Consider the following 18,566-nt stretch of genomic DNA (forward strand, 5'->3'; position numbering starts at 1 on the left):
AGTGCAGCCAACAAGGTGACATCACATCACCTCCTCGTGTCGCTGCAGGAAGGCCGGGTGACGTTTTTGCTCAGTTTCCTCGGATGGTCCATTAGTTGCTGAGATTTCGTTTTGCTTGAAGTCACTCTCTCTCTTACTATGAGCCGATAAGATGACATCACCTTCCTGTTTCTCTTTCCTTTTTTATTATTTCGTGCATGAGGGAGCTTTACCTCGCAGATGCCAGCTTAGCATGGTGGAGTGCTGACTGGACACATGATGTCATAGGAATGTCGCCAAGCCAAGGAGAAACACATTTATGCATCGACACGAGTCAAACACACAAATCTGTGCATGAAACACATATTACCAAACACGAAATATGTGTACGCACACATGATAGAATTTGCATTAATACGCATTGTTTTTGCTGCTTTTATATATATATATGTTTTCATTATTTTCCCTTTTATAAATATATATCATGTGTTATCACCCAGTGTGTCCGTGGGTGAGCACAGTGGACACCCAAGTCTGTGAATGTGATAACTTGGTGACATAGGATTTTCAAATTCACCCCATAGGTGCATTTACTAAAAACGTCTGATGAGTTCAAGTTCCCGTGACCTTGACCTTTATTTAGGTCAATAAAGGAGGGCATGCTTTAGGGTCGCCTTGTGATCGATGAGTGATGGCCAGATGAGTTTGTATATCTTTGGATTTTCAGCCCTTTTCATGTTTGTCGCTGATCGCATCTTGTTTCTAAAAGCTAAGTGAAAATAAAGTAAATCTTCAAACAATAAGGCTTCATAAAATAATGGGTGTTGTGACACCTCTATTTTATATAAACTACACCTGCATGCATGTCGTCTGTCAACGCATCTCGTAACTACCTTCGGTCTTCTTCTATTCTAACTCGCTTTTCCACATCCTTCTCCCAGTATACCCAGTATCTGTCCTCTCCATGTGTCCAAGCTAATTAAACAACACCTCTCTTGCAGCTGATGAGTCCAACCAGAGTTGTCTTAATCCTTTCCGTCCTTGTCACTCCCAACTCAGGATCTGTAGCTGCCTCTAGTTCTGCGTCTATCTTTTCCTCAGCTGCACATTTCCAAGCCGTAACTGGTCTCATGACCATCTCGTCGATGCCACATTTCATTAAGACTGAAACTCTATAATTATGTGGTCTTTAAATGGGAATTTGAAGTCTACTAATGAAAAAAAGGTCTATTAAGAGCATCTGAAAGACGATCAGTTTTTATATTTTTTATTCTGTTTTTTAGTTTTATGTTTGTTTGTTTGGAAAACAGACTCTCAGAATAAACCCTGACAGCCTCTTTTCACCTTTGCTGACGTTCTGTGGCTTAAAAAAAAAGAAAAATCAACAACAATTGTTGGGCTTCTTTTGAGAAGTAGAAGATTTCTGTCCTGTTGTTCACGGCTGAAAGCGTTAGGTGAGAAATCGATGGCTGATGATTGCCAGTTTCACTTCTGAACAGCAAATTGACGACACTTAAGCTCACTTCTATTGTGCGCTGTTCTCTTGTTGTTTGCCATAAAAGAGCACGCTCCACATATCAGTGAGAATGACATCACGCGGTTGCAGAAAATCAGCATGTGTGTATTTGTCTTGTGAAAACTTGCCATCAGTCACAAAGCAGCCTGAGGTTATAACATGGTGACTGTGTACCAGCTGTTTCCTCTGTTTTCTCCTGTCTGTCCTTCCTCCAGTAATTTTCTCCCCTCTCTGCTGTTTCTCCACCTCCTCTCCAATGAATGTGTGTGTGCTCATTCATGTGTGTTCATGGGTCCTAGCACCACATGTCTGGGAGGCTTTTACTGAGATGTGCATTCTGTTCACAACACTGCCATCTGATGGCCAAATGAAGGAAATACAGTGTTCAGACTAATGTCCTTCGTTTTCCACTAATAGAGCGGTTTGACGTTGAACTTAAAAATATCACAATATAGATCAGTACTCACCAAAGTCTTGTTGCCTGTAAATACAGTATATGATAACAATTTTCTTTTTGATATGTACTGACTTTTCTGTAGGTGGGATGCTTTCAACACCCAGTCAGTCATTTTTTGTTTAGTCTGAATCATGCACCCTGTTGTCTTTTGTTGGATTTTTCTTGTCAACTTTTATCTTTTCTTGAAATTGAAAGGTCAATTACTATTTTGTATCCTAGATATTAGTCTGTTACACAAAGAAAAAGTATCTAGTGAACATGTATTTTCAGTCAGGAGTAGTGTGTGACCAGCACTGGTTGCATCTATTGCTTGATAAATATATCTGTGGCGGAGGTGTGGTCCCTGGCTCAGCTGCAGGGGAGGAGTGAGGCAGTGCCAAGGAGGCTGGAGGGACAGGTGTCGGGGATTTCACTAACGAGGCTTCTCCCTTTACATAGTGAAGCTGGAGAGCTGGAGGAAGTTGTGTGTGTGAGACCAGCTGAAAAGCTAAAGTGGGTGTTGAACCTGTCATGTATTTTTCAAGCATTTTTATGCGATTTGCAATAAACACTCCTCAAATTGTTGCAGTCTGTTGGGTCAATCGCTACAATGTCCCTAAATAATATTGTCTTCACTGTAAGCTGTCTCAATCATCAACATAGGGGAAAACAATGATAGGATAATTCATGACATCATGTTGTGCAGCTGTGTCCGACATGCATTTACATTTTTAAGGAGGAGCACAGCAGATCTGCTGAGCTACAGAGTCTCTGTGACATGTCAGTGTAGCAGCCTAAATATGGCTTAACACATTTTTGGAAGCTCCATGTAGGCTACGTTTATATATTTATTTATTTATTTCAGTGTTATGTAGCACAGTCAATGAGATGAATCCGCCGGTGACACTTTTAGAGAAAATGAGCTGTAAGGTGATTTTAAGTGGAAGCATCTGCATCATTTGCTGTGTTTGGAATGAGAGGGTTTCACTGTTGAAGGATTTTGCAGGTCAGTTGCTGTGGTTAGTCTGTCGACAGGGGAGGAACTGACGCACTCCTAATGAGGCTTCGCTTCTCCCATACGAAGTGTGTTTGTGGGATTGTGTTCTTGTTTATCTCTGTTTGCCACAGCACAGCTTGTTTCTCAGCCTATTTACAGTACAAGCAGGACACATTATCATTAGCTATTCCAGCTACAAAGTGCACACATGCACACAAATACACACACGCACAAACAAGAAGAAAGGCCCATTCAGATGGGATTAGTATTTCAGGGTAACCGGGGAATGCAGCATTAGCCTCGCCCCTCCTGATTTACTGGTTATTTGTAGTTTGGAGGTTTGTTAAACATTTATGAAGGATAGAGAACTAAATGTCATAAGCTGCTTGTTTCTTTCTTTTTGCTCTTGTATTTAACATGAAACTGTTTTGACTCAAAAATGATACACTTTGCACATTTAGATGAGTATATAGTGGTGTCTTATAGTATATTATGCCCTGTCCAAAACATTGGTATGTACAGTTGTTTGTCTTACTGTGTTTACAGTGACAGTCCATTATTTTAATTGTCAGAATAAACTCATCTTAACCTCTTGGCTACACTAATTTCCAGGAGCCCTAAAAGGTGACAGTAAAGGTCACAGAGGAGCTGTTATCATTTTTGAGTCATTGTGGTCACGTTTTATTACAAAAAACAGAAGTATGTGTTTTAGATATGTTATTTAATCCATTTATACTTTTAATTCCTAACTATTCTCCACAGTGGAGATGAGCTAATGAATCCACTGTAGGACCATGACTGCTTCAAAAACTGTGTGTAAAATGAACTAATACTAGAATGCAATGATTTGCAAATACATTGAACCCCATATTTAATTGAAAAGAGAAACTTAAAATGTATAAACAATCCTATGGCATCTACACATGTTGAGTACATCACACCCTGTGTCTCAAACAGAGGCTATCTAAACTTTAACCTCCTAGGACCTGGCGTGCACATATGTGGACATCACATTTTGGGTTATTTAGACCAAAATACTCAATTTTGCTCTACAAGGGCCTGATATCCACTTACGAAGACATTATACTGCTACTGTTCTATCAAAATTTTAAACGAATATCCTCATATGTGGCTCTGACTTTTCATAAAAAGAAAAATAAGGTAAAAAAAATCTGGTAATTCTTTATTTTTACATTCATGCCCAAATATCAAAGAGAAATTAAAAATGCATGCTGTGGAAGAGTTCGGGTCCTAGGAGGTTAAAGACTAACAGTAGATAGTGTCATGGCACTGGCTCTGTAAATTCTGGTTTCAGTTATAATTCTTTGATGTCGTATGCTTCATGGTTCTGTGTCCTTGCCTCCCCTGTGTCCACATTTCATATGTAGTCTGTCATGTCTTGTTTCCTGTTTTCTTTTCACAGTCTCACATCCTGTGTTTCACAACTGTATTCAGTTTTGCTTCCTCCCTGTCTCATTTTGTCTGATTACTTCCAGCTGTGTTTCCCTCCTGTTTCCCATCCCCTCGTTATCCTCTGTGTATTTAGTCCTCTGTCTTCCTCTGCCAGTTGTTGCGTTGTCCCACATTGCTGTGCGTCCTTCTTGTGGTCCTTGGGCTCCCTGGTGTTCATAGTTAGCTTCTAGTTTGTCTGTTTATTGTTTCCTAGCTTCCACGTCCTTTGGTTCCAGTTTAGATTACGTTTTCTTAGTTTGTATTTTTTTTGAGTTTCGAGTCCTGCTTATCTACAACTATCTACAGCTAGGTGTTCCGTGTGATCTTAAAGGTGTTTGGGTCAAGTTTTCCTGTTCCGTACTCTGCTGTTTGTTTATGAAAGCAGATATAAGCTATATATTAGAAAACCAAATAAAACCTTAACGCTGTCAAATAATAATCCATGTTTTTGAGATTAAGTTTTTGAAAAATAAAACACCTTCTGTGTTTCCTAAAGGGTCTGCACAGTACCAGCATCTAACTGCAGCCTACTCAAATGTGATGACAAGCAGACTGCAAACAAAAACCAGAAAGCTTTTTGTAACTTAAATCATGTCCCTTTCATTCGACTTCTGCATATTCATGTGCAGATATGTGTTTATAGAGGTTACCAGCCTGCAGGAATACCCTGTTCCCGAGGGAGTTCCAGTGCCTGCTCTGGGGAAAGCAGATGGCTCAGAATAACATCCAACACTTGACTCATCTTCTGATGTTATATTTTACTTATGCAAGGAGACGTGGATACGCTATATTATCATACAGCGGGACCATCTATCTTTCTCACTGTGTGATTACCATATGTGTGTATTTGTGCTCTTGCAGGTCTTAGTCTGGTGGTGGGTCTGGTTTTGTACATCTCCAGTATTAACGATGAGGTGATGAACCGACCTCGAGAGCCTGAGCAGTTCTTCCATTATCACTACGGCTGGTCCTTTGCCTTTGCCGCCTCCTCCTTCCTCCTCAAAGAGGTGATTGAAGCACGCTAATACGCACCACCACACGCATTCTCAAAGAGTTAATCAAGCACGAACACGCACAGCTGCTGCACACAGACAAACACGTGAGTGATCGCATGCTGAACGGAAAACTCACACACTGCAGATGTGCTCGGGCACAGTGAGAAGTTCCCAGTGACACAAAAATGTGCTGCTGCTCAACATTTATAAGCCTTAATGTTCATGCAGAGATTGTTTGGAATCTTGCTTGGATGTCGACCATGCTGTCTAAACATGTGCACACACAGTCGCACACACACATGCATGCACGCTTGCTGAAAATGCAGACTTATTCAGCTAAACACACACAGATTTAAAAAGTGCCTGCGTAGGAGCCCGTCATCTTGCCCGCATCAATATTCATAAATGTTAATAGCTTGAATACTTGAGGGCAGCAGCTCTGTCGCAGCACAGCTTCATATGCATCCAAATATTCCTCACTGGGAGAAAGAGGGTGCTCCACTCCTCCTTCATCCTTCATTCCTTCCATTTCATCTCTGTCCCTTTTGTCTTTCTCCTTTCCCTTTTCCTGCTGTCTCTTCTCTGCCTAACTCAAGTCTTTTCTCTCTTTATATGTCCTCTACTTTTATCTTGTCTCTTTCTCTCTCCTTTTATCTTCAGTTCTTTAATCCTCTGTTGTCCCCTCCTTCTTCTTCTTCTTATCTCCTCTGCTGTCCTCTTGCATGGTGTGGCTTAACTTCATCTTTTGCTCTCTTCTTTGCTCTCTTCTCTCTTACTTCATATTTCTTCCCTTCCCACTTCTTTTTTTCACCATCGTTTCTTTGATCTTAGTCCTCCCTCTTCAGTTATCTTTCAGTCTATAATCCTGTTTTCTTCTCCTCCAGTCTTCGCTTAAATCTTTGACTCATGTTTTCTTGCTTAGCTTTTGCTTTGATTCTCCTGTTAATTTTTTTTAAATTCACGTCCCATCTTTATTTTTGTCCTCCATTTCCTCTAAATTTTTCTTATTCATTCCAATTTTTATCCTTTCTTCTATCCTCCCATCTTGTTTCCCATCTTTCGTGCCCATAAAGTGGCTGTCATCTGTCTTTATCGCGTCTTCACCTGCTGTAATCACATGCTCCTCCTAATCTTCTATTAGTCTTGCCCCTCTTTTCCTATTTAATCCTCTTTTCGCTCATTTACCTGTCGTCTTTCCATTCCTTTGACATGGGTTTATCCGTCTTAGCATCTTTACTCATGCATGTGTCACTCAGGCATCCTCTTCTTTTTTTTTTTTTTTCTTTTTTTCTTTTCTAATCATCCATTCACTCGCTTCCCCCCCCCTTTTTTTTCTTTTTTTTTTTTTTACATGTTTTATCACTTCATTCCTTCATCTTACTTCCTCTCCTTTTATTTATTTTCTTTAACTCTGCCCTCTTTCCATACCTTATCTTCTCTTTTCTTCCCCAGTCTTCTTCTAACCTGCGCTGGAATAGCAAAGAACATTTAACTACATAATTTTTCTGTCTCACACACACACACACACACACACACACACACACACACACACACACACACACACACACACACGTTCATCAGCATTCAGGTTTCAGGGTTGTTGTAGCGATGATGTTGTGGATGAATAGTGAATGAGCTGTGAATGCTCAGCGGATGCCCGGGTGAAAACATGAATACATTTTTGATAATGGCTCATTCCGCTGAGGAGCACCGAGCCTTTTTGTCAACTCTCTGCAAAATTAGTACGGATTTATTTCATCCCCCCACCCTCCTCCTTATGGTGTGTTGCACTTTAGGGAGGATGATGCTGATTCTTGTGTTTAGTAAATCTTTAAGCGTATGGGAATTTTCTGGGAACTCTGCATTGTTCTCTTTGGCTCCCTTAGGCAATGCAGATGTTGTCGTGTCATGGATGGAGAGAGAGAGGAGCCTGTTCCCGCTTCATCTAATTTATGGGTTTTTTTGGCAGACATTGTCAATGCATCAGCGTCACTTGCATTGCTGTCTATCCTAAACTATATTACTAGAGCTGTTTTGAATATGGCCAGTTAAATCTGAAATTCTATAGCCAGTAGGTATGTTTTGGATTATACATGTGATTTCAATCATTTAACATTTTTTTAGAAGCTAACTACTTCCACTATAAGAAAGATAGCAATAATATATATGCAATATTTCCAAAAGTATTTGCTCGTCTGCCTTCACCTGCATGTGAACTTGAGTGACATCCCATTCTTAATCTATAGATTCTATAGCTACAAAGGATGTGATGTCGACACACCCTTTGCAGCTATAACAGCTTCAAATCCTTTGGGGATTTTAGAAAGTTCTTTCAGAAGTGCCTTTGTGAGCTCAGACACTGATGTTGGAGATAAAGGTCTGGCTTGGTCTCTGCTCTAATTCATCCCAAAGGTGTTCTGTTGGGTTGAGGTCAGGACTCTGTGCAAGGCTCTCGATGTGAGATACTCATCATGTTGGTGTTATTCCTGGATCTACAAAACGTTGATTGATCTGTTTCTTTAAAGATTTTTCATGAAAGGACATCGGCAAGTTATTGTCCAAGTTGCAAAGCTATGACATCATAATTATGTGATTTGTCAGATGCAATGTTGATCCTAGAAAAACATCAACACAATGATATCAGATAGACCGTGCAAGCCAATCAAGTTCTTCCACACCAAACTCAATCATCTATGTCTGCAAGGTCCTTCCTCTGTGCAGTGGCAGCACTGGTGCATGTTGGGACTGCATAATGATTACCGTTTCTTCCTTTTGAATGAAGGTTTATAGTCCCAAAGCATAGCTTCTATATCTTACTATAGATGATAGGGAAGAAGTCTACCTGCAACTAAACTTGAGCTGTGATTACAAATATTAGCCATAAGGAAAAGCTACTAAATTGTTCTTCTCCTTTAAGGTCATTGTTCCCATGGACCTCAAACTTGTTTCACAAACAAATATCAAATTCTTTCATCGCTGGTGGAGAGATGGGACTCAACCAAGAGGTCAATTAGTAGTTTTCAGTGCAAGACTCCATTGTGTCCAAGCTACAATTCACTCGCTGGGCCCACGTCCTCATTTGAGGTTTGACAGCATTTTAGTAGATAAAGGTAAATGGCTTGGACATGAATTGAGCTGCAGTTCAGGGAAGACCTAGAAGGGGACTGGCGGTGGCTCCCGGGCCTGGCAGATCCACATGTACTAATGAGAAGCGAAGAAGTTAAAGAATTGAAAAGGGGACAGAGGGTGGGGCACGTAAATGAGAACAAACAGGGGGAACATATATAGATGAGAACCAGAAGGAGTGTGTTTGGAGGCATGGTTCTGCTCCTGAAATTCAGATACTTTATCTCCAAAAAGAAACATCAGGTCAGCACTGTGACCAGCACAATGGTGTTACTTTTCTCGACATTCATAGACTTGTCAAGTTGACGTTGTCCCCCTGATTCACTCAGGATCACACTCAAAGATGCACAAATGCAAGTGGTCATTACCAATACGTTTGATGTGTCACATGGCCCTCTTCCTATTGAAAAAAACAAAAGTTGTATCCAAGATGGCTGACTTCTAAATGGCCACCATGGTCACCACCCATCTTGAGGAGTTTGCCCCCTCACATATACTAATGTGCCACAAACAGGACTTTAATATCACCAGCCATTCCCATGTTATTACGGTGTATCCATATAAATGGCCCACCCCACAGTCCATCATTGTGGCAATGATGGACTGTGGAGAAAATTACATTGCTTTTGTTTGGAAAAGCATGACAGACATGCTGTATCACTGCAGAGGACTGTGTTTAAAGAGCCAGATTAATAGAGCGAGATACATCATGCTTAACAACAAACCTAAAAAAAACGAAAGAAAAACTAATCAGACCAAATAATATTACCACTGGATGAATCTACAAAACAACAAACAGGATATCCTGTAACGTTGCAGTATTTTGTTTGTGTCTCCAGGGTGCAGGAGTGATGTCTGTCTACCTCTTCATGAAGCGTTACGCTGAGGAGGAGCTTTACCGGCCCCACCCTGCACTGTACCGCCCCCGCATGTCCGACTGCAGCGACTACAGCGGCCAGTACCTCCACCCAGACTCCTGGGCTCCACCACAGCGAGGCCGCAGTGCCTCCGATGTCTCCTCTGACATCTCCATCCAGCTCAACCAAACTCCACCCCAGCAGCCATTTCCCAAGGGGGGCAGCAGCTCCCAGGCAACACCCTCTTCCTCTGAACCGTCATCAGCTGCCAGCTACCAGCTCCAACCAGCTTCTTCCTCCTCCACCACCTCCTCATATCCACATCCTCTTCACCCAGGTGCCACCTCGACCCTGTCCAGGGGTTCACATATCCACTCCCACCCTCAGCCACACCCTCACCCGAGTGGGCCTGCACCCCAGTCCCTGCCTATGGCGGCGCCACCCTCTGCCGTGCCTCCTCCACGCTACCACGCACACATGCGAATGAGCGCCTCGCCATGCTAGGCTACATATGGAGGGCGCAGGAGGGAAAAACACATCTGGGGTTGGGGATGAGGGTGGGGGGTTAGATTGGTTCTGTTACAGCGCTTATACACCACACGACAAAAACACACATGAACACAGATCCCGTACCCGCCAAGTGTGTGGGAGGAAGGGTTGTAGCAAAGAAGTAGAAGAAGTGAGGTTTAAGGAGATCAAAAAAGAGGAGAGAAAAGAGGGGAGGAGGTGAAGAGAAGCAGGTGGGCGGAGGGATGACTCACTGCTGATGCTGAGCCCGAGATGAAGACAGACACTCAACAAAACTTTTAACACGCTGGGAGGGAACATGGGAGGGAGTGAGAGATACGATGATTAGTAGCAACAAGACGTTTGTGGGGTTTCTGACGGGTACATTCATCATCACGGCCATGATACACAGGCAACAGTGTCAAACAGCACAGGAAACAGGAAGCTGAATCACTTCCAAAATGCTGTCCATTCACAAAAACAAGATAAATGTTGAATTATGAATCATATGAAAACATTACTCAAATTTCTTGTAATTAATGTTTTCATATTTTTGTGAATGTGGTTGGGAAGGTCGATGCAGTATCTTGCATCATGGAAGTAACACCTTAGTAATGATTATTAAAAAAATATGTATATTATTATAATTATTGTTTACATTTTGGTATTTGTCCATAAGGGAAGCTACATGCAGTAGACTTTTGAGGGTGTTACATCTAACACAGCTCACAGTTTTCAGAGAATACATCTAAATTTGACTCCGGTCGTCTCAGTTAAAGGAGGACTTTGACCATTGAATGTTTGTTTGCACATTTTCACATTGTGTAAACCATATTTATTTTATATCTTTAAAATCTGGTTCACAACTAGGATGGACCATTTTTTAAGGCTATTTATTCTGATTTAAAACAAAATTATCTTGATTTTATTTAGTAATTTATTTCATTTTACAACAACAAAAAATAAGTTTTAATTACATTTCAGAAAACATTTATCTTCATGGAAGAAAAGTTTAGAAAAAAAGTAAATAAAAGTACTTTTATTTCCCACAGATTCCCATATTAATCCAAAAGGCCAATGGAAAAATCCTTGGTGAAATTTCTAATCTCCAGTTTGAGCTATAAAACAAAAAGACATCCCTGCATTACCACATCATTTTACAGTGCAGATGTAAAGAAATAAATAAAATGTTTGACAGAAGTGTGCTGTAAAAAAGCCAGCAGACAAGCTCTAATAAGGCCTAGCTACTTTAACATATTAAAAAAATGTTATTAGTGTTTATTGAAAAAAAAAACATTATTTAATGTTTCGTCTGCTTTCACATGGAATTTCCAGGTGTATTTAAATTTAACACCACCACATCCTTCAGTTCTTCCCAACCCTGTTCATGAAAAACCATCTTTATGATACAGAGTGCCCAGTGTATTAATAATCAGTATCACTTATCACTTTTGCCCTTGTACCATGACCTACAGGTACAACCAGAGGTAAACTGTGTATGAATAGAGATTTATACTTCTAATGTACAGATCTTCTTCTCCCTCTTCTGCGATCTTGCTGAAATAAATGTTCTCCCATATGTTTAAGATGTTTTAGCTATCAAATTTTCTAAGTTGTTTGTATTAGAAGTTGGAAGCTTTGAGAATGAATGTTTAACATTTTGAAGACTGAAGCAGAAGATGTAACTGAGACTTTTTAACTGAGCACAGTCAACGACCATCTGTGGGAGCTTCACAGGTTGAAGGTTTCCATGACCTGAGCGAATGGGGACTGTCTCTTTCAGCGGTGATCACCCATGGTACAATCAAACTGGATGCCTTGGAGTTTTAATGTTGACGCCATGAACTTAGAATTTATTGTCTTAGATGTATACTTAATACTACATGCAGATATGAGAAAATGTAAAACCAGGTGGAGATTGAATTTCATTTGAATCTATTCAATTCACTAAAAGAACTCCAATAGGACTGAACTTACCTTGCCTTTTTTACTTGGTTGGTTTATATGGAGTTATTAATAATTGATTATCTACCAGTTTTCTAAAATAAATATCCAAGGAAGATGGCTCTTTCCATTTGTAGTGATTTGTATTTGGCGCTTTGTTTCTGCTCTGTCTGACGTAGCCTGATGTAGCAACAGCAGCAGCAAACTCTCAGACCTTCCATCAGTGACAACAGATGTGTCATTAAGGCCCCGGTCACACAGGTCAGTGATGCCCTGGCAACCTCTGGCTACTACGGAAAATATCTAAATTCCCTAAAAAAGTTGGTAAATACTGAATGTTCCTGGTTGTCACTAGGTGAAATTGATTGCTAAGGAGGTGCTGCGCCAACAACTCCTTGTGATTGCATTGGTGGCTAGCAGATTGCCACAGTTGCCTGTAGTTTGCATGGCAGATACCAACTTGTCTGCAAACACTTGCCAACTGCTCTCTGAGCTGTAGTGGAATACATGGAATTTGAAGGGCAATACAAACCAGAAATGGAAAACGTTTGCCTTCAAGTAAAAGTTGTGCCTTCCCACTGCAACTAATACTTTTATTTTGAAGGCCGTTGGTCTCTTGTTTCTGGTTTATGTCGCACTCTTCACAGTTTTACTACCACTTAGTAGTACCACCACCATGTAGTTGGCACATGTTTGCAGACATTGGCATTTTTAATGCAAACTACAGATGACTGCAGCTTCCTGTTAGCAACTACAAGGAGGTTTTTAGTGCAACATTGTAACAACCACTCGTAACTGATTACAGAATATACATTTTCTGGTAAGAGAATGCACATGTTTCACTTGTAAGCGGTGGTTACTAGATGTTCAGTCTTTAAGCCTGTGTGATTGGGGCTTTAGTCAGATACTGCATGACAAGGACAAGCCTGGGTTTAGGTAGACTGAGAAAGCGTTTTGAATCCCGATAGCTTAAATTGTGTGAGCTCTGTGAGGTTTGACAATGAAATGATCTAACAGTGTTTAACTTTGGTGCACTTTGGTGACGGTGTTCTTACCTGAACTGACAGGTTCATAATTGAATCTCAATCTTCCTGGTTTGTTATAATGAAATAGTGTGTTTATATAAAGAACAGATGGAGGTCGAGGCTTTGATGAACATAAACTTGGATGGAGAGCAAACTAAAAATGGGTATGATTCCAGGTTTTCGTGCTTTAATATGTATTTAGCTTAGCACTTTAAAGTTTAAAAACACTTTCAATCTGCACATTTTAAATCCTCATAATATGAATCTTTTTTAAACAGCAAGATAGAAAATTTAAGGTCACCTATGTTTACAGTTTGTAGCATAACAGAAAAATGTTAGTCCTTCCAATATTACAGAGAGCAAGTTTGGGATTATTTGGAATGATTTGGATTGTTTGGGGTTATTTAGAGGTATATTGAAAAAAACTAACTGAATAAAGCTTCTGATTCTGAGTACCTATAAATATGTTACTATGAAACACATTTTCCAGTTTGCCTCCTATCCAAGTTCTCCTGTTGCACAGTGACCAGAAAGATTGCTTGTTTTTGTAGCATATTAACAATCATGCCTAGCATAGGGCATTGTTTGTAGCCATTTTTAGACCTACTGGGGAGAAATGTTACGCTTACAGCCTGTGATACTGTTAACGAAAAACATTGTAGCAAATTAATTGCAGTGTTAATAGCATATTTTATGAATATTTGCTATGTGAAAATGAAATAGAAAATTCTTTAGCAGCTGATTATGAGAGCTTCTGCTTTATGTTTTGAGATGTTTATTTTAAATGCCAAAGCTGAGCATCCTTGCTGTGTAGCGAGCACACACAAACACACACACACACACTAACACAAACAGACACACACACACACACAGAGATATATTTATGTAGCTGACCTCTGAGGGTTTTTTTCTTGATACAAATAAATCAGAACGGTGTTTTTGAGGACATCACATTAGAGATGTAGAGCTCTGATTCCGTGAACCACTTTTGAAAAGTTTACTTCTTTTATTCAGCGCAGACGTTTCCTCAGACTGTGATTTGGGTGTATATATGTTCTCACTGTATATTCTTTATGCCAGTTACTCTGGATATGTTTACATTATCAATGATAGGGGAAAAGTTTACATTAATGATTCATGATCAGACAATAATTGGCCATGTTATTACTAAAACATGTTGGTTCCAATAGAGACTTTTGTTTTCAATATTCCTGAAAATGTACTATTTGCAGGATTTTAATCTGCCAGCAGTGTTTTGTTTAAAAGTTTAAAACCAATAAAGCTTGCCTGGATCCAGCCTCCTTTGTGTTTAGTTGTTCATAATGTGCACTCATTTAAAAACTCTTGTGGGAATTTGAGCAGTAGTTTGGAGACAGTTTGTTTGTTAATTAAAATTGATCGAAAGATTGTTAAATAAATGGAAAAAATGGGGAAATAAAATGTTATGCGTCACTGTTAAAACTGTTATAATTTTGTCAGTTGATAGTTTATATAAAGACACAATTTATTAAAGGGAACAAATTATGATTTTACTTATCTTGTGGTTGAAGTGGTAGGTGATCATAAATGTGACCAGTGTTTACACTGTGAGTGGTAGATCTTACTTTACTCACTAGCAAATACAAATACATGGATCCTCTTTTCTGAAACCTGGAATGACCAGAATTTCAAAAACAGACTCAGTCACTGATTTCACATCATATTGAGTGAAACACTGAGTCCATAATTCCAACAGCAAAGTGGTCACATAGACCAGGGCAAATGGCCATTTTCCCTGAGGTGTTTTTGCAATCACAGGTATCGCCTCCTAGTGGCCATTAAAGAAAATACAGGTTTAAGGCACTTCTGCACTGTCATCACTTTTCACACCTGAAAGCTACAGGCATATTTTATACTGCCTATAGTGTAAATCGGGGTGGGCATTTCATATATTTCTGGCTCTGTATGATGTCATAAGAGAGAGGATAAAACGGTTATGGCAAGCACATGGCTCTGTGTATGAGACCAGAAGCTCCACCTGCACCCACCTCCTGCCTACGGTTTCTTTTTTCAAGTGACAAGCGAAGCCAATCACAAAAACTTAAATGGAGAGCTGAAAAAGCTTCTTTTAGACAGAGTGACTGAACCAGATTATAGTGAAGTATCATACCAAAGTGGTCCGGAGTCAATGAATGAAAATACAGAAGTACAACAGGTCCATGTTTAAAAGGACTAAATGTGATGGTTTTAACATAATGCGTCATGATGAATATCACTGCTGAACTAGTCAGTTATCTCAGTAATAAGTGATCTCCAGTCCTTAGCAATCCAACTGGGATTATTTTTAACATTTTCACCATTTTTCCACCTTTCACCACACATCCTGGGCTACTGAGGGCAAAGGATCGGCTTCAAATGTCACAGGAGAAAAAATCCAGATCAGGTTACACAGTGAGTGAAAAATTGATTAGTTCAGAAGCATATTTGCATGTCTTGATATCAGCACTTATGTAACAATGGCAAGCCTGAAAATGAAATGCATTATGGCCCCTTATTAAAGCATGACTCACCTCTTGCATAACACATTTGCTTACTAAATCGTTTTGATGTTATATTTTTGTGGAATATTAAATGATATTAAATGATTATATTATATTTATTCCAGAATGCACCAAACCAGTATAATTTCTATATAAGAGCACACCATAGATAAATTACATAACTTTGCGCTGATGTTTCTGCTGTCAGTAACTAAGGAACACCAAACAGTTTTCAACCAGAAGGCTTCAGCGCTACCTGGCTAACTTTTTTGAGGCATTGCAGGTAAAACTATTCCTGTTGTAGCATTGTTTAATGTTGTGTTTTATAACTTAACTATCATCTTTGCTTCAGAAGCATTTAGCATTATGTATGGCATAGCAAGTTGCAAATGTTCACAAAATGCAGTAGCATCACAATCACAGTAAAATTGTATTTCTCAGCATACCATGGTGAAATTTGCATGATGTACAAGCAAGTATGTAGTGCATTGCATGTGTACTAGGAATGGTAATTGAGAAACTCATTCCCAGTTCTTGCCAGTTCAATTCCTTGGAATTGCTAGTCTGCCTCCCTTTGGTTCTGCTTGTACTTGCCGATTTTAGTCAGTGTGCTGGAGGGGACAATTAGTCCACAGCCTGGATATGGAGATTACTTTGATTTTTATTGCACAAAAGGATGAGAGTGCGATAGGAAAGTGCAAACTGCATCCAGCAGCTGCATTATGCTGCTAACACAACTTAAGCTCTTTGCTAACATCTGCACAGGCAGCATGCTAACGCTAAACTAGCAAAGAACCGAGAGTGATGAGCTGAGTGTATTTCAACCCCAGCCCAGCAGCCAGACCCTGAACTTCAACTGGTGTGATGAACAGCAGCCTATATATTATACTGTTAAATAGTAAATATGAGACAACGTGTTTCAAGTCAGTTTAGGGAGAAAGATGGAAGTAATGCAACAAGTAGTGTAACAAATTTGTGTTTGTTACACTACTTTGCATTCTGGCATGGGGCAGGGTGCCATAGACACTACAGACTATAAACTAGCAATAAAACAAATGTAAGTTCTCTAAATTCTCAGTAGTCAAGAACTCAGTCCCTTCCTGTATTTACTTTTGTTGCTCCTGTCTTCAACACAACTGCAGACTAAACATATTCATGCAGTTTGTAATGATGCACTTTAGGATGCTTGGAGTTCACTTGGATGCTTTTCTGTGTGGAAAGAACTGAAACCACTGCGAAGTGTAACCACTTCCCAGTGCTCCCCGTGTGGCTGAAGAACAGCTCGCTTTTCAGTGAAACTTCTCTGTATTAACATACTTGCCACCCTTCTACAACTCCTTTGAGTACTCACCTCACAAATTATTCTATGGGGTGTTTCTGTGTACTCTGCTGGCATTACCAACCTCAGCATCTCTCCCAATTACCTGTTCAGTCTCCTGAAAGTCTTCCTCGCTGGCATCTCTGCATGTGCATGCTCACTGTATTCCAATAAATCAGTTAAACTATGATTTTGTCTGTTTTGGGTTTTACTTCAGAGCCCACTTTGCTTTATTTTCAATTCAATTTCTGACTGTTGGGTTCGAGTTTATTTCATCTACCTTGTGTTATTTATTGTGGGTCCTCATGAACACCTCCACTGCCATTCCTGACACATCCATCAATTTCCTTAAACCGCTTATCCAATTCAGGGTCTGTTTCTGCTGTCATGAGACAAGAGATAAGGTACGCTGTGGACAGGTTTCCAGCACATCATGAGGCTAACACAGAGACACACAGACAGACAGCCATTGATTTTCACCTTTACGCCCACAGTATGAATCACTACCTAACATGCTAACCTAACGTACATATAATGTGAACTGTGTTCATTTAGTCCATTCCATTGGGTGCTTTACAAAAAGGTGCTGCAGTTGTCTTCCTATTGCAACATACCTCAATCTTCTAAGCCTCATCATCCTTCTCATTGTGGTCAGATGAGCCTCCTTGTTAACAACATGTTATTAAACACATTAATCAAGCTATATTAAATAACTTGTCTGAATTGTGTCAGACCAGCTGCCCATAAAATGCCTGAAACTTCCTCTCTCTGATCAGAAGAGTGTGTTCCTGCTGCTCTAATGAAAAGTGCAGCTGTGAGCTCAGTGATGCAGACACCATTACATCATTCTCACTTCCAAGCAACGACAAGTTTGAAAGGAACTTGCAAACTTTATAATTAGTGTCTGTCCAGTTATCAGGAATCCCAAAGGGACAAGAACGTTGTCCAAAGTCAAATGGTCCATAACTGGGCTGGAATTTCAGCTATGTATTTTTATACTTTTATACCTTTTAAGACCTCCTTTGTTCTTCAGGCTAATTACCTTTGTCTCAGGAACATTTCAGCTTGAAAAAAAACAAAACAAAACTGGGTGACATCTATCAAAATGCCTGAGCGACATCTATCAAAATCTATTGTTGCATTCACTAAAGAAAAAATTTCCAAACTATTTTCGGCAGAGGAAAAGAGGACTAACTGACTAAAATTGTCACATTTATAAGCATCATCTTTTGTACTATGTTTTTGCATGCCAATGTTGATGACCCTGTCTGCCTCAGCAGTTTATATTAGAATAAGGAAAATGCTCTAAACCAGGTATTTCAAACTCATTTTACATAATGAGCCACAGACAGACCACTTTGATATTAAGTGTGCTTGGCCTGTGCTACTCCCTTTCCTATGGGTGTAAAGTTTAACTACGCAATTAATCCCCCAGATATCTTAATATATGAAAATGTGCTATTTTTGTAACCTCTGTGGAAAAAATGCATTATTTATGCATTTGTGCCCCATCTACTTTTTCTATAGTGGCTGGTGAAAGACAGAAACATTTCCATTATTTGTTTATCTCTTACTTAATTACTTTGGAGCGGTATGAATGCCCCAGTGGACGTCTTGAACAGTCAAAAAAGCTATGAAACTTCTGAACGATAGTTAGATGTCCAATGTTTGTTGTGCCGATTCTGGTCCCTGGGCCTTAGGTTGGCATCCCTGGTCTAAACAGTAACCTTCAAGTGTTTTTGATTCAGCGCATATTTACTGAAATGAAACGAAACATTTTTTGATCTGATAATAGCACTAGATGAATGTTTAAGAAACTACATTAAATGGAATACGTTATGGGACATGAATGTATGTAGGAAGCTCTCATGTTTAACATTACCTGCCTTAGTGGT

The 18,566-nt window shown here is 39.7% G+C and overlaps 1 protein-coding gene across 2 annotated transcripts in view; it reads left to right on the forward strand.

Annotated features, from left to right (window-relative positions):
* cacng7a (calcium channel, voltage-dependent, gamma subunit 7a) overlaps positions 1-14,131 on the forward strand; it is a 45,442-nt gene extending 31,311 nt beyond the window's left edge. For both annotated transcript variants that reach the window (XM_082520433.1, XM_082520432.1), the window contains exons 5-6: positions 5,242-5,387; positions 9,341-14,131. In XM_082520433.1, the coding sequence (XP_082376559.1) occupies positions 5,242-5,387; positions 9,341-9,862 (668 nt within the window). In that variant the 3' untranslated portion in view covers positions 9,863-14,131. The remainder of the gene's footprint in view (positions 1-5,241; positions 5,388-9,340) is intronic.
* The last annotated feature ends 4,435 nt before the right edge of the window (positions 14,132-18,566 follow it).

Source organism: Aulonocara stuartgranti, assembly GCF_965226115.1.
Source record: "Aulonocara stuartgranti genome assembly, chromosome: 22".
NCBI lineage: Eukaryota > Metazoa > Chordata > Actinopteri > Cichliformes > Cichlidae > Aulonocara > Aulonocara stuartgranti.